The sequence below is a fragment of the Octopus bimaculoides genome, chromosome 6 (assembly GCF_046866305.1).
Source record: "Octopus bimaculoides isolate indiv1 chromosome 6, ASM4686630v1, whole genome shotgun sequence".
NCBI classification, from domain to species: Eukaryota; Metazoa; Mollusca; class Cephalopoda; order Octopoda; family Octopodidae; genus Octopus; species Octopus bimaculoides.
In genome coordinates this window covers 64,113,645-64,131,144 of record NC_142933.1, presented here as the reverse complement: position 1 = coordinate 64,131,144, position 17,500 = coordinate 64,113,645, and the positions used below count along the sequence as shown (strand labels likewise).

At 36.9% G+C, this 17,500-nt stretch overlaps 2 protein-coding genes across 2 annotated transcripts in view; one reads left to right on the top strand and one right to left on the bottom strand.

Moving 5' to 3' along the window:
• The window catches only part of LOC149135156 (uncharacterized), a 12,951-nt gene extending 942 nt beyond the window's left edge, over window positions 1–12,009 (bottom strand). Inside the window, exon 1 of the mRNA XM_089353998.1 lies at window positions 11,913–12,009. Coding sequence (XP_089210124.1) covers window positions 11,913–11,964 — 52 coding nt within the window. The 5' untranslated portion in view covers window positions 11,965–12,009. The remainder of the gene's footprint in view (window positions 1–11,912) is intronic.
• Window positions 11,994–17,500, top strand: part of LOC106878351 (malectin-B) — an 81,891-nt gene continuing 76,384 nt past the window's right edge. The window contains exon 1 of the mRNA XM_089353997.1: window positions 11,994–13,192. Coding sequence (XP_089210123.1) covers window positions 12,443–13,192 — 750 coding nt within the window. The 5' untranslated portion in view covers window positions 11,994–12,442. The remainder of the gene's footprint in view (window positions 13,193–17,500) is intronic.

The following is a 17,500-nucleotide window of genomic DNA, read 5'->3' as shown; positions in this document are numbered from 1 at the left end:
AATCAAAAAACATAAAAATAAACAAGCTTTTGACAGTTTTATAGATATTTCAAAATTATGATGCTACTTTGCCAGGTGTTTCCATTATTTTGTCTAGCCACTATATATATATATATATATATATGGAGAGAGAGAGAGAGAGAGAGAATGACACACACATACATATGTACATACATACATCCATCTTAGGTGTACAGGCTCTGAAGAGGCTTCTTTAAACCCTGGAAAAAATTTTCATTAATTGTAGCTCTATTATACTTAATATTTAAGTAATGATTTAACTTAACAATAATTAACCTTAACAAATTATATTTAGTTATTTGAAAAGGCCAATATTTACACATATAGGATTTTGTTATTTTCTAATTATGCACAAATATCTATACTTATTACATTTTTCTTTCATCTTCCTTATTGCTCTGTTAACAATTACAAATTTGTAATTGTTAATAGGAAGATTCTACAAAATCAAATAGCTTACGTTTTAACAATATGCGAGTCTCTCCATGTTAACCTCAGTCTACCTAGCTAGCAGGAAGTCATACCATTCCATCTAAGTACATTGCGTTTAAAAGACTAGTAGTTAACATAAGTAGAAGGTTATCCACTTAACACCTTGAAGCTTAAGCTAAGTACCAGCTCTTCAGAGTCTCTCTTTTTTTATCTGAGGTTGAAGAGATATTAAAAGAAAATACTTTTGACAAGTATAGTTGTGTAATTAATAAGTTTTCTTTGTAAGGCCCTGCATTGTAGCTTCAATCCCACAGTGCAATACCTTAGGTCTGTATCTTCTACAATAAGTTGAAATTGTAGTGAGTGAAATTGTAGAGATAGTGTGAAGGGGTGAGGTGGAAGGAAGTGTTGCATGATTACAGTTACTTGAAGGGTTACCAGGTTCATTGGCATTTTGATTTTTGAACCTTTGAGTTGAGCCATGAAATATCCACACACTACTCCCACACACATAAACTTCACAGTGTTGACATACAACATCTGTAGCTACAGATATTGCTGTCATGACAATACTATTATTGTTGGTACTGGCTATGACAATGAAATGGTAGTGGTGGTGGTAGTGGCAGTGTTGACTGCATCATTTTTGGAGTTGGTAATGGTGGTGGTATTGCTAATGGTTGCAGTGGTCATATTATTCTTCATTGTTTTATTGTCTTAAGTCAATCCTCACTGACTTAAGATCAAAAACATTTCATTCTACTTTTAAAATACTTTAGAATACCACGTTATCTCATGTGATGATATTTATTTTAGATGGAATTATCTTGTTCATAATATTGTTGTTGATGTTGATGGTAAATGGTGGTGGTCAAGAAGGTTGATTTATGTATATATCTATGTAGACAGACAGTGGTTGGTGTTAGGAAGAGCATCCAACAGTAGAAACCAAGCCAAATCAAATTGGAACCTGGTGCAGCTCTCCAGCTTGCCAGCTCTGGTCAAACTGTCCAACCCATGCCAGCATGGAAAACAGACGTTAAAGGATGATGATGATGGTGATGATGATGATGATGGTGATGATGATGATGATGATGATGATGACAAACAGATATTTATGTAGACAGACAGTGTGACCCCAAAAAATACATACAAACACACACACAGATATTTACAGTGAAAAATTTCCCCTCACACTCTGTAAGAGTTTATAGTGATGCATGCACGAATACTTGTATGCACATGCATGTGCACTCATACACACACTCACTCATACACACACTCACTCATACATACTCACACACATGCATACATACACACACACTCACACACACACACATACACTCACACACACTCACATGCACACGCACACACTCGCACATACTCACACGCACGCACACATACACATACACACATGCGCGCATACACACACACAGACACACAAAAGCCCAGAGGCCAGTTCTGGGTCTTTTAGCTAAGATTAAATTATAGCTAACAATTTGAAAAACTATAATAAAAACATATACACACCTGCATTTATGTATGTATATATGTGCTTTTTTATATTATAAGTTTTCAAATTGTTTGCTAAAATACCAAGAACTGGCTTTTTGGCTAAGAAGAAAGTGTTGTTTTTAAATTGTTAAAATCTAAGTTTCCATAAGGGCAAAAGTTTGGACCCTATCCTGAAATTAACAGTCATACTTTGCAATTTCCATAAGTGTGAAGTCCCATATCTTTAGGCAACCAAATTGCAGGGGATACTGTACCCAAGAAAATAATTAATCTATTGCAGACAAAAAAAAAACAAACAAAACTTTATGTTCAAAACTGTATCACAAGATCTGTAAATGTGAGAAATTGAGAAAAAATGTCATTGAAACATAGCTGCATTTGTAACAATGTCCTGAAATAGACTAATATTATCTTAATTTGCCAAACAACAGTCTATTATGCCTGATAGTTTAGTATGATTTCTTTATACTTTTCCTCTCCACAAGAGGTGCAGGCATGGCTGTATGGTAAGAAGTTTGCTTCCAGACCAAATGGCTCTGAGTTCAGTCCCACTTTGTGACATCTTAGGCAAGTGTTTTTTGCTATTGCCTCAGGCCAAAGCCTTGTGAGTGGATTTGATAGAGGGGGAACTGGAAGAAACTTGTTGTATATATGTGTGTGAGTGTGTGTGCATATATTTGTATCTGTGTTTGTTATCCACTAAATAATAAAAATAAATGAGCCCTTCAAAGCCTAGCCAGGCTCATGGGCCCGGTTTCAATGGCATATGTGTTTCCCAGCTGGATGGGACACCAGTCCATTGCAGCGTTACTCATTTTTGCCAGCTGAGTGGACTGGAGCAATGTGAAATGAAGTGTTTTGCTCAAGAACAGAACATGTCACCCGGTCCAGGAATCAAAACCACAATCTTACGATCATGGTGCTGACACCCTAACCACTAGGTCACAGGCCTCCACTTTGTTATCCACTACTGCTTGATAATCAGTGTTGGTGTGTTAGCATTCCAGTAACATAGCAGTTCAGCAAAAGAGACTGATAGAAGTACCAGGCTTGAAAAAATAATTACTGGAGTCTATTCACTCAACTATAATTCTTCATGGTGGTCACATTCTAATGACGGAAAGAAGTAAAAGACAGAAAATAAAAATGAAAAAGAATATCAAGCAAACTTAGATTTAGGAAACTTCTTTGAACAGGTCCAACTAGTTGATAAATGTGACAGTATTAACAGCAACCATCTAGATACTGCACAATGTACCTCATCTAAAATGAAATCACTGGTGTCAATGTTTTCAAACGATATTCAGAATAGCATAATCAAGTTTTTGAGTATTTATGGAAGAAAATCAATATTAAATAAAGACAAGATAGCAACAGTATATTCATTTCTTTTAGATGAGACTACAGATGTTTGTCCACACTGAACTGGCTTCTATGTCCATATTCTTTGTGTCAAATAATGAAATCAAAGAACATTTCATTGAAGTACTTGGTGTACTTGTAGCATCTGTAACCAGTGGAGAACTAGAGAAAATGACTCTTTGAAAAGAAATGGTTTACAGACAGAAAGCACTTGAAGAACTTGGGCTATGATAAGGCTGGTAATATGAATGGATTGTAAAAGAGACTTGAGTCAAAGATTTTTCTCTACAATGAAATAGTTTTATATATTTACTGCTATGCACACTGCCTGAGACCTTCTGCTTGCGGAAAATTCAAAATCAAACTATTTTCCCTATTTTTATTTTTCATTTTTGATAAAGATGACATGCAAATTTGTGAAACATTCCGTATTTTTCTACTTAGCACAGGCATGGCTGTATGGTTCTGAGTTCAGTTCCACTGTGTGGCACCTTGGGCAAGTGTCTTTTGCTATAGCCTTGGGCTAACCAAAGTCTTGTGAGTGGATTTGGTAAATGGAAACTGAGAAAAGCCAATCGCACGTGCGCGCGTGTGTATTTGTCCCCCCACCACTTGACAACTGGTGTTGGTTTGTTTACGTCCCAATATAATAAGTATGGGGCTTAAAGAAAAAAAAATAAGTACTGGAGTTAATTCATTCAACTAAAAGTTCTTCAAGGTGGTGCCCCAGCATGGCCATAAAAGATAAAAATATAGTAGAAATGTTAGTTTCATTTCAATATCAAGTATGTGGCATGTTTCAATCATACAAATGCAACTTTGCATCTATTTTGGGTTTTGTGCTCAAGAACTAAAGAAGTTCTCTGATCACACAAGCTAGAGCTACAGAGAAACTGCTCTGTAAATATTAATGAAGGTATTTATGGCTCTGGGACATTTTCTAATCAAGATGTGAAAGTACTCAACCAGATCCAGCAATACTGTTTACATTGTATTATTTCTGGATTTCTTTCCTTTGCCTTGAAACTGCTAAATCAGTTTTCTAGGAGACAACTGATGCCTTGCATGTTCTTCTAACTGCATGTACAGTCATTGATGGTGAGGTTTAAGAGGAAGATGAGTAGAAGAAAACTGAAGAAGAATTAAATATATATCAGAACATAACTCAACAAGTTCAAGATACTGATATTCAGTTTCAGAGGAAACTTCTGCTTAAATCAGATCGAAAAACTTGTCAGCAAAGTTCAGGTGTATCTGTAACAACAAATCAACCGTCAAAGATTTCAGAGAAGTTATATACGTTTTTGGATACACTTACTCAAGAAATTGGGAGCAGATTTCAAGGAAAGAATGAAGATATTATTATCACCACCACCACCATCACCACTATCATTATCATTGTCATCATCATCGTCATTGTCATTGGTACTGTTGTTGTTGTCACCACCACCACCTCCGCCATCATCATCATTTTACACCAGCTTTCCAAGCTCGCATGGGTTGGATGGGTTGTCATGATTTGAATCAGTGCCTATTCATAATTATTGCTCTACTCCAAGTTGTCTCCATTCATTTAATGCAGAAGTAACTGAGAAGATGAATAGAAGAAAGGATAAGGGTGTGACAGGTGAGTAAGGCAGAATGAATGAGATTGTAGAGAATGCAGTGAGGTGATGGGTAACTACATGTTGAGGGCTGGGGATGTACGAAATAAATGAAAAGTAGAGTAAAGGAAGTTATGAGAGTGATCTATGTTAAGAAGTGATTAGGAAAGAAAAAAGTGTAAGAAAGAGAGAAGGGTTGAAAGATAGCAACAAAGATGTGCGATGGTAAGAGAGGGTGGTGGGTGTCAATAAATGGTGAATAATAAGACAGTGAAGGCGAGTGGCTTAGTGGTTAGTGTTTGATTACGATTGTATTGTCGTGAGCTGGCTACCTAGTGGTATGTCATGTCCTTGAGCAAGATGCTTTATTTCATGTTGCTCCAGTTCACTCAACTGGCAAAAATGAGTTGTACCTTTGTTTCAAAGGGCCAGGCTTATCACATCTTGTACCATGCTGAATCTCCCAGAGAACCATGTTAAAAGTACTTGTATCTTGTGGAGTACTCAGTCATGTGCATACGTTAGTCACAAGCAGGTTGCTCCGCAGATCGGATCAACTGGAACACTTGTTGTCATAACCACCAGAGTGCCAGCAGAAAATAAGGCAGTAAAAATTCCTAAAGTTATCCAACAGCTTAAGTGTACTAGTAAACTGGGAAGCTGGTGAAAACAAGGCAACATATTGAAAAGTTCATGATTTAATTTCTGTTCACAAATTTAGTGGTTTTGAAGAAGAGGTTAATAAAATTTCATAGAGTTGAAAGCATTTCACTTATGCTACTCATTATCAAAAAAGAAAAAGGAAAAAAAAAAAATTATCATAGATACACCCTCAATTATTTCAAGGAAACTGATGCACGTCTTGCTTTTATAATTATATATAAGTTGTATAAAATTTATGTAAAATTTTCAGTAACAACTGTTGTGTTTTTTTTTGTGTGGTAAGTAGCTTGCTTACCAACCACATGGTATTGGGTTCATTCCCACTGCGTGGCACCTTGGGCAAGTGTCTTTTGCTATAGCCTCGGGCTGACCAAAGCCTTGTGAGTGGATTTGGTAGACATAAACTGAAAGAAGCCTGTCGTATATATGTATGTATGTATATATATATATATATGCATATGTGTGTATATGTTTGTGTGTCTGTGTTTGTCCCCCCAACATCGCTTGACAACCGATGGTGGTGTGTTTATGTCCCTTTAACTTAGCAGTTTGGCAAAAGAGACCGATAGAATAAGTACTAGGCTTACAAAGAATAAGTCCTGGGGTCGATTTGCTCGACTAAAGGCAGTGCTCCAGCATGGCCACAGTCAAATGACTGAAACAAGTAAAAGAGTAAACTCAAGTAAACTAAATATAAACAGCAAAACCCTTGTTGAGAAAAGAGACTCAAATTATGTACTGCTTAGTATTGGGAAAAACATTTCTATTAATAATAAAGAAGTGATAAATATTTTAAAGGGTACGGCTGTGGTATGAACATCATAGTGTATCATATGAATAATTGCAGGACAGTTAAAGTGAAAATAATACTGGGCTGCAAGCTGCCAGGTAGGTGGCACCATTGTCTGATGATTTTGCACAGTGACAGGCATGAACACTCTGCTGGTTTTTCTGCCAATCTTCTCTGATAACAGCAGTTTAGTGTATGCTCACCAGACACTACCTGACTCTGTGGATGGAGCTTTGGTAAATATCTTTTATTTGTTTCAGTCATTTGATTGTGGTCATGCTGGGGCACTGCCTTGAAGGGTTTTAGTCAAACAAATTGACCCCAGGGCTTATTTTTTTAAGCCCGGTATTTATTCTGTCAGTCACTTTTGCCAAATCACTAAGTTACAGGGATGCAAACAAACCAACACAATTTTCAAGTGGTGGTGGGGGACAAACACAGACATAAAGTTATACACACACACACATGTACAACAGGCTTCATTTAATTTCTGTCTGCCAAATCCACACACAAGGCTTTAGTCAGCCCGAGGCTATAGTAGAACACACTTGCCCAAGGTGCCATGCAGTGGGACTGAACTCGGAACCATGTGGTTGAGAAGCAAGCTTCTTACCACACAGCCACACCCACACAATTACATTTCCAAAATGCAGCAATTACCATGTTGCAAAATACAGTATATAGTTTCACATCATTTCATGTCCCAATGAATATACAACAGAAAATACAATTTACAGAATGAGCAAGATAAAAGTCAAAAATAAGTAAATTTTTTAAATAATTGTAAGTAAACTGCAGTAATTTGTTATCTTCATTTGAAAATCTTGCCTTAAAAAACAGATCTTTTTTTACAACAAATTGTTTATTTATTTCCTTTAAACATATTTATGTACAAAAATGATGCATTAAAATACAAAGGAATTTCATAATATTCATTACACACAATTTAAACATCGCTTCTTTATGTGTATGTGAATGTCCATCCATCTATCCATCCATCCATCCATCCATGCATGCATGCATGCATACATACATACACATAATACATACATACACACACACACACATAATGCATACATACTTTTACTTGTTTTAACCAGAAATTGCAGACATGCAAGGGCACAAGCATTGGTTTTTATTTATTTATTCATTGTATTTTTTTAAAGAATGAAAAATGCATGTTTATTTTTTTGCTAATATGTGGGTGCACATACGTGTATGTGTGAGTGCATCAGTGAATGAATATGTGTGTATATGTATGTATGTATGTATGTATGTATGTGTGAGTTTGTGTATGCATATATGTGTATATATATATGTGTGTGTGCATGTATGTATGTATGTATGTATGTATGTATGTATGTATGTGTGAGTTTGTGTATGGATATATTATATATGTATGTGTGTATCTGCATGTGTCTTGTATATATATTTAAAAAACCAAGATACTATTTGAAATAAAATTATCTATTTTATGACAGAGGTATTGTAAGAATTGTAGTATATCATTATCATCATCATCACCATCATCATTTAGTGTCCATTTTCATTGCTGGCATGGGTTGGACGGTTTGACAGGAGCTGGCCAGCTACAGAACCGCCCAGATTCTTGTTGTTGGTTTTGACATGGCTTCTACTGTTGCATGCCTTTCCTAATGCCCACCACTTCACAGATTGTAATTGGTACTTTGTACATGGCACCAGCATGAGTAGTCTTATGTGACACTGCCATAGGCACTTTTATATGGCACCAGTATGGGTCCTTTTAGATGTCACTGGCACACCCTTAAAACATGGACTTCTCAGCTGAGAGAGGGATATAAGAGACATACCTGTATGTATATAGTCATTAAATGATAAATGGTGTAACAATTAGAGTTAAGGATTAAAGTTAAGAAAAAATAAAACAAAATAAAATAATCTAGAAAACAACAAATAATAATAATAATAACAACAGTAACAACATCTAGGCTCAACTTTTTTTTCAAAGTAACATCAATGGGATTATCTATATTAATAGAATTCATCCAGAAGGATTATTAACAACCCCTCCCCCTGACCCCCCCACCAAAAACAACAAAATATGTGAGTACATCATATTAAGGAATGGGGAAAAAAGTATATATGACCAATAGATAGAAGAAAAGAAAAAAATGAAAATAAGAAAAAAAAAGGGAAAACATATTAAATCAAATGAAAAAATAGATTTTTTTATGCACCACCAGAACAGTGAGATTATGTATAATATTGATTTCTTCTTTAGGGAACAAGGTCAGTTTTTACAGGGTGAGAGATGGGGGAATAGGGTGGTATGCATCAGCTGACTCTAACCTCTCCTCCCAACTCAGTTGAACTAATGGTATATGACTGTAATTCTGTGTTGTTTTTTTATCATCTCAGTCCCTATTTCAGTGTGATGAGGAAATGTGAACTGGACACTCATGATAAAATTATGAAGATTGAGCAACCATGTAAAGGCTCATTTTGGCAGTAGCAGTAACTCCACCATTATCACTATCATCACCATTAAAAAAACAAAAATGCTCTTTGAACTACAAAGGCACATTGTAGCAGTCCACTATTGGGCATCTTCCTCCTCATGACTGAAGGTTCTTGGTTATATCACTATCTCATTAACATGACTTTGATTGGGCACTCTGTTAGTCTTAATAGAGCTTTCTCATATACATGTTCTATAATGCTGTAATACTATTTATCTAAAAGAGTTGCCTCTTCATCTTTGAGAAAATACTCCTTCCACATGACGTGTTACAAAAATTATCCAATCATAAGAAAAAGAAACTTTCTCTAACAATATTCACATCCTAGCATAATAAACAATGTCAGTTGTTTTACCTTTTGGGATCATGTGTATTCATCAATAGGTTTAAACTTTTCTTTGGAAATATGATATATATCTCTGACAGAAGCTTGCTTTAAATTCCAACAGGAAGATTCTGCCAGATTTGAAGATGCAAGCTAAATGCTGGCTTGCCAGTAACTTACCCAGACAGTTATATTGTCATTATAATCAAAGAGTGATCCCTATCATAGTTTTACATCTGCCTTTCAATGTTTGCATGAATCTGATGTGTTTCCTGATGTGGTGTGTTGTGGCTGTCACCAACTCTTTTACTTACCTATTATAAAACACAAAGGTGCAGTGTATCTATTGGAACTTATGGTAAATTATGTTCAAAAATTATAAGCTTAACTATTAACAATAAAACACCTAGTCAAGAACTCTGTGAATTTGCCACTTATATGAGACAAAGTCCAATCCATGGACCATGGACATTAAATAATAATGATGAGGTGGGTAAATTGACAGAATCACTGGTATTTGTTCTGACACCCTGCACTCTGAGTTCACATCCTGTCATGGTCAATTTTACCTTTCATTCTATCAGGGTCACTATAAAAGAACCAATTCTGGGTATTGGATTGGCAAAATTGTGAGAACATCAGACAAAATGTCTTGGGGTGGTTGTCCTATTTGTGTAGAAGACTTAATCTGTCTTCCTGTTTAACACCACCAAAACCACCACAACTTGGCACCTTGGGTGCCTTTACTAAAGTCTTTAATTTGGAGATAATATCTTCCCTCTCTCCCACCAGTTTTGGAAGCTCAGTAAATGATCACAAACACTGCTTTTCCTCCATCCATCTATTTTTACCTCCCACTATTCCTGGTAGAGTAGTGGGGGTAAAATCCTCAGGCACTTCCTCCTTTGGGTCCTATCAGAAGTAACCATCATTACACTTTCCTGCTAGACTCTCAAGTGTAATCAACTGAGACAATGGATATTGTCCAGTTATCTTATCCTTGGTCTACTCCTAGATCTCCTGCTAGTTGGTGTGGCTTAAAGAATTTGTTCAGCGATCTTTTCCTGTGACATTCTAACCACATGTTTATAGTACTGGATCTGTGATCTCTTAATATGGAGAAGTAATGGTTCAATCTGGAGAGACTCTCCAACATCTAAACTATGCATCCTGTTGAGTAACATAACTTAAAAGATCCTTTGGAGGAACCCCATTTCAGCCACTTGTAATTGCTGTTGTACTCTTTTAGTTATTATACAACATTCACAACCATTGGTGAGGATAGGCACAGAAACCGAACTGCCTTTCTTCCTGACTAAAATGGTTTCTTTTAAAAATCTGCTGTATACACCACCCGGGAAGATTGGTACTTATTCTTTGGCATGGGAAAGAAAGCTAAAATGAATTCAGTGTCATGTTCAATGATACATCAAAATACCTGTAGCAGAATAACAACATACATCTAAAATGTCATTGGTATGATGGCTACCACTTCTTTTGTAAAGGTAATGATAATGAAATTTGTAAGCTAAGAAGTTAAAAAGCATTATTTTAACACTGACCATTTCATTCTTTTGTTTGATTATTACTGTTGCTTAATAGCCCTTATACAGCAGATCTCTGGTCAAAAACATTACAGCTTTGACTATTCTTTTTTTTTTTTTTTATTGAAAAGTACATTGTCCAATAAATCTTTTTGTATATGCAAAACAGTAAGACGTGATTTGAAAGAGATTTGTTTACTATTTCTAACAAGTCGAATGACCACACTGGTGATCCCCGTTGGCTCATCTTTTGTTTGGTTGAGACAAATGATACTTTTCCCCTTGAAAATGTATTCCTACCCCTACATAAAAGAAAAAGAAAGACCAAATTAGAGTTTAAAGAAAGCAATACTAAGGAAATTAACAAAGGTTATTGAAGTTATCTCAAAAGCAAGGCAATATGGTTAACAGGAGTCATTTCTCTCTCTTTGGACTAAGACAAATTTGTGAGGAAGGAGTGTAAGCGATTGATTTATTTTACTGACATGAGAGAAATGAAAGTGAAAGTCAATACAGACAGAATTTGAATTCAGAATGTAAAGAGGAAACTAAATGTAATGTAATGTAGATCTCTACTGTTTTTAGAACACTATCGTCCTACCACAGAGATAGTAGAGATGGAACGGGCGATTAGATCGAATCAATACTTGACTGGTACTTGCGTTATCGACTCCAGGAAGATAAAAAGCAAAATAAACTCTGGTGGGGTTTGAACTGAGAACGTAAAGGGGCAAGAGATAATACTAATTTCTTTTATTAATAACAAAAAACAAAAATCTTCTCAAGCTAATTTAAATAAGTAAACTCCCTTTCCCATAACACCGGTATAAAACTGGGAGTTACCTCCCCTAAAGCCCAAATTTGTCCAATTCCATCTCCTACTATTAAATGCATTGTCTATAAAATAAAGCTTACACCAACAACAAAATGTAAGAGGGTCATTTTGAGTAAACGAACGCAAGATTGCTTGTGATCATGAACTGTGTGACTTTCGACTTGAATGATATCTCTTTTCGTCAGATTTTGAAGGTCGGTTCCTTCATTAATATGATTGTAATTTTTGTTTTATTTTAGTTTTATGAACGTTTTGATAGTGATCTTAGCGTACGTTAATTAATGTGTATATATAAATATTATTTATATATCTGTCTTTACCATCATCAAACCCGGCCGGTATAGTACTACCTGCTTTCCTTCGCCTCGTCATTTCCGGGAAGGGAAGCGAGTAACAGCGGCACGCACTGAGAGAGGGAGGGCTGGAGAGAGAGAGAGTGTGAGAAAGAGAAAGGGGAGCGAGAGGAGGAGGAGGTCGATGACGACGAGAAAGACAGAAAAGAGATAGAAGGGCAAAGACACACAGGGAGGGGGAAAATTTGTTTTATCTGCTAGAAGCTCATAGGTAAGTGGAAGTGTTGTAAACCTGTTTGTGTCTTGGCTTTGCCGAGCCTCGTGTGTATGGTGAGTGCATGTGAATGTTAGATTATCTGTTAACAGTACTGACTAAAAGCAGAAAAGAAATCTAGGAATTGGAACCTTAGTATTTCTCATTCACACATTTCAGATACGCATTGGTTAGACTTATAGACACAAACATATATATATATTCATATATATATATATATGTTTGTATCTACACACGCGTATATGTATACATAACAGTGATATAGATCGACCTGAAGAGATAGATGACGTTACGAAGTGAAGCTTGTACCAACATGTTTATCGTAGCCAAAACGAGGAGGACGTCTAGTAGTGGCCGCGACACTAGGCCGGATTCATCGAGAGGAATTGTTAACAGTGTGGTTAGCAACGTTACAGACTACAGTAGTGATATTAACATGACATCAGCGGATTCTGCGGCTGTATCTACCATAGATACTGCTGGTACTACAATAATAACATCTGCCAGACGCCAACACATGAGAACAGGCAAACCATATGTGTCGTCATTTACCTCACCTTCCTGGCCGGGCCTACAGGTTTGTAGATCGGGTGTTCGAACGAATCGTGTGGGTGTTAGGAAAACAGCTATTATGGTCGAAAATGTTAGCTTCAATCTGACCAAGATGCTACACCGATTCTGCAGTCCGACAAGTTCGTCAATTTTTACCATCCTATGTCTTATATGTTTGTTGTGCTTCCCTGGTTGTGTCGAGGGCTTAGGAGAAATCACGTGGGCAGTGAACTGTGGCGGTGGTGTCCATACTGACATACACGGAATTCGATACCAAGCCGACTACCTCAAGACTGGAATAGCGTCTGATTATGGAAAAAACCTGATGATACAAAGGATCGTTCCCCAAGACCAGATTCTATACCAAACTGAGAGATATCACACATCAACTTTCGGCTATGAAATTCCTATCAAAGAAGACGGAGACTATGTATTGACGTTGAAGTTCTGTGAAGTCTGGTTCACATCACCCAACCAAAAGGTACGTCCATCTATGCCATACCGGCTTGTATGTTGTTTTTTCCCCTCCTTTTTACTGAATCATAGGAAGAATGTATTTTCCACTCGATTTTATACTATATCTATAATACAGTATCAATTGAAGATATCTAAATGTAATAGTTTTTTTTTTTTTTGAGATACAACTTTAATTATTATAGATCTTTAAACAAATATATCTCTCTACTTTCTGAGTTTACATGACTTTGCTTTTTAATCTCATTGGCGGGGTGTTGATTCAATCATCTGTGTAATTCTTTCTGATGCATTTTCTACCCGGATATCAATTTACAATTCATTATTTTAAACCGGGTTTTAAATATTGCCTGATTAGAGGATAAGGAGCTAGAATAATACTTGTGCACCACAACGGAGTATATAATTGCAGATATAAATACACATATCTGCGATCACACACATTACAATTATATATATATATATATGGTGTGTGCGTATATGGGAGTGCACACTGCTTCTACGTCCTACACTGTTTGTTATTTTGGGGTGGGTGTTATCTCATTAATATTTACAACTTAAATACAAAAACGAATCCGGTGTCCGTCCAAATTGACCATCAAAGATAATCTGTTGCTGATAATATTTCGTCTCATCTTACCGTCAGAACAATTTCATAGTAACAGCGCAGTCGGACACACATACTTATCACAAGCAGACACACATTTGCTTGTTTGTGTGCTGCCGGCTGTGTTGATTTTTGAGTAACAGCATTTAGTTAAAATGCACGATCCGTAATTGAAATAATGACCTAATTGTATTATTTTTAACTTCTCCACCAGGTTAATATCCAATGAAGAAGTATCAATAAATCAATCTCCCAATCTATCTCTTTATCTTTTTCACTTTCTTATCTATCTATCTATCCATCTATCTATCCACATATACACATATCTATCTATATATCTACACATGCATATCTATCTACACACAATAAAATATTGAGCAGAATGACACAAACGACAGTCTTAATTAAGATTCAGTGCTTGAGGGCAAAAAAGGAAATATAGAGAAATAAGTTTTAGTTTATAATAATTTGGAAAATACACACACATATCTATCCAACTTCATTGTCTGCATATTCCTGTTAGGGACATAGGGGCAGAGTCGTCAGACATCTTCCAGAGAGTCCTATTAGAAGCAGCTGTCAGCAAATGATCCAGTTGGATCTCCAATCCAACCATTTCACTCTTCTAGATATGCAGCCCATAAAATCTATCATGATATTCTTTCCTCGCACATTCACACCACATACCTGTCGTACCGGAGCTGTGATTCCTTAATATGAAGAACTAGCAGTTCAACCTAGAGTAATTCCTTTATCTCTAACCTATGTAGCTTACTGGATAACATTGCTCCAGTGACCTCTCAGAGGATATTTATTTTGGTTGCTTGTATTTGCAATTTCACTACCCAAGATTTAAGACTATAGGTAAGGGCAGGCATGAAACCCAAATTGAAGATAGTAAGTCTGGTTTTTTCACTTACCTTCCAACTTAGAACCAAGTGCTGAGGCTAGTGCTTTATTGTATCATTGCAAGCAAATCTTGCACCCAATTCAGTCACCTGCCTTCCATTCATAAAAACGACCCCAAGATACTTCTCTCCACCTTCTTCACTGCAACTGCACTGGAGTGCAAAGTGCACTATGCATGCAATCTTGAGAACCCCACTGTCTCTGTCTTTACAACACTAATTTTCTCCCCTACCTAAAGGCACATGATGTTGAACTTATTTAGTTGCATGCTGGAGATCACCTTCCAAAATGCTAAGCAATACCATATCATTTGCTAATATCAGCTGACTGATGATACATCTGCTGTTTTTGAAACCGTTTTCACCTATACTGCTCATATGCATCCAATTTATATAAATTTTGAAAACAAGAGATGACAATATGCACCCCTGGCAGAGTCCAACAGCCTGATTAAAAAGTTTTGACTTAACACCATTTATCCAAACACAAACACTAGCGCATTCATAGAAGGACTTCAAAGGAACAAAAAGCTGCTTTCAGTACTAAATTCCTGCAAAACTCTCTATAGCATGTTCTACGGTATGTAGTCATATTGTCATGGCTTTTCAAGGTCCAAAAAATTTCTTGAAGTCTTGTCACTGTGTAAATATTTGGTTTATATATATATATAAGTAAATGTAGAGATTAAACAGGTCAGTATATTTAAACTATATTAAATACATGAAGTACAAAAGGTGTTTATATTGTTTATTTACAAAAAAGTTAACCCCTTTAATTCTTGATATAGAAATGCTATGTAAGTTGGACCCTTTTTGTATATAAACATATACACATCTTTTATATTTCATGTATTTCATATACTTAATATATTGACCTGTCTAACTTGCTTGTCCTTACATTTACTTCTATACTTGCTCAAGTGTAAATCTTCTTGAGCACTACTAAGTGTATTCTATATGGAGAATATCTGATTCTATGTACATGAAACATACAGAAATATCATCATCATCATCGTTTAACGTCCGCTTTCCATGTTAGCATGGGTTGGACGATTTTACTGAGGACTGGTGAACCAGATGGCTACACCAGGCTCCAATCTGATTTGGCAGAGTTTCTACAGCTGGATGCCCTTCCTAACGCCAACCATTCCGAGAGTGTAGTGGGTGCTTTTATGTGCCACTGGCACGAAGGCCAGTCTGGCGGTACTGGCAACGGCCACACTCAAAATGGTGTATTTTACATGCCACCTGCACAGGAGCCAGTCCAGCGGCACTGGCAACGATCTTGCTCGAATGTCTTTACATGTGCCACTGGCACAAGTGCCAGGAAGACGACGCTGGGCACAGGTGCCATCATGATTTCACTTTTGCTTGCCCCAACAGGTCTTCGCAAGCCGAGTTTAGTGCCCAATGAAGGAGACAACGTTGGCATGGGTGCCAGTCGTCGAATTTAGTTTGATTCCGATTTCACTTGCCTCAACAGGCCTTCACAAGTGGAGTTTAGTGTCCAATGAAGGAAAGGTATGCATAAGTGGGCAGGCTACACCCCTGGCAGAGGCCTTGGATTTAGGTCTCACTTGGCTTGCCGGGTCTTCTCATGCACAGCATATTTCCAAAGGTCTCGGTCAGAAGTCATCGCCTCGGTGAGGCCCAATGTTCGAAGGTCGTAACCTCACCACCTCAGCCCAGGTTTTCCTGGGCCTATCTCTTCCACAGGTTCCCTTAACTGCTAGGGTGTGGCACTTTTGCACACAGCTATCCTCATCCATTCTTGCTACATGACCATACCAGCACAATCGTCTCTCTTGCACACCACAACTGATGCTTCTTATGTTCAACTTTTCTCTCAAGGTACTTACACTCTGTCTAGTATGCACACTGGCATTACACATCCATTGGAGCATACTGGCTTCATTCCTTGTGAGCCTACGCATGTCCTCAGCAGTCATGGCCCATATTTCACTGCCATGTAGCATGGCTGTTCATACACATGCGTCATACAGTCTGCCTTTTACTCTGAGTGAGAGGTCCTTTGTCACCAGCAGAGGTAAGAGCTCTCTGAACTTTGCCCAGGCTATTCTTATTCTAGCAGCTACACTTTCAGTGCACCCTCCCCCACTATTAACTTGGTCACCTAGATAGCAGAAGCTATCAACTAAGTCTAGTTTTTCTCCCTGGAATGTGGCCAAAGTTGTTTTCTGCACATTTTCAGTGTTTATTGCACCTGAACATCTGCCACATACAAAAGGAGCCAGTCCAGTGGCACTGGCAACAATCTCGCTTGAATGTCTTTACACATGTCACCGGCACAAGGGCCAGGAAGGCAACGCTGGGCACAAAAACTAACTTCCTAGTTAACCTTCCTTTGATATTGCTGCACCTATTATGTGTCCATAGCTTGCACTGGGTACATCCTATAAAGTTTCTACCTACGCCTTTTCTACAGATCGAGCAGGGCCATCTACTTGAAGAGGTTTGTGTTTTGTCTACCTTCCTACTTATTAGGACTTTGGTTTTAGCTAGGTTGACTCTAAAGCCCTTCGATTCTAGTCCTTGCTTCCACGCCTGAAACTTCTCCTCTAGTTCTGATATTGACTCAGCAATTAGTGCAAGGTCATATATATGTACATGAAACATAAAGAAATTACATGAAGCATACAGAAATATATATATATATATATATATATATATATATATATATATATATATATATATATATATATATATATATTAATATATATATATATATATTAATATATATATATATATTAATATATATATATATATATTAATATATATA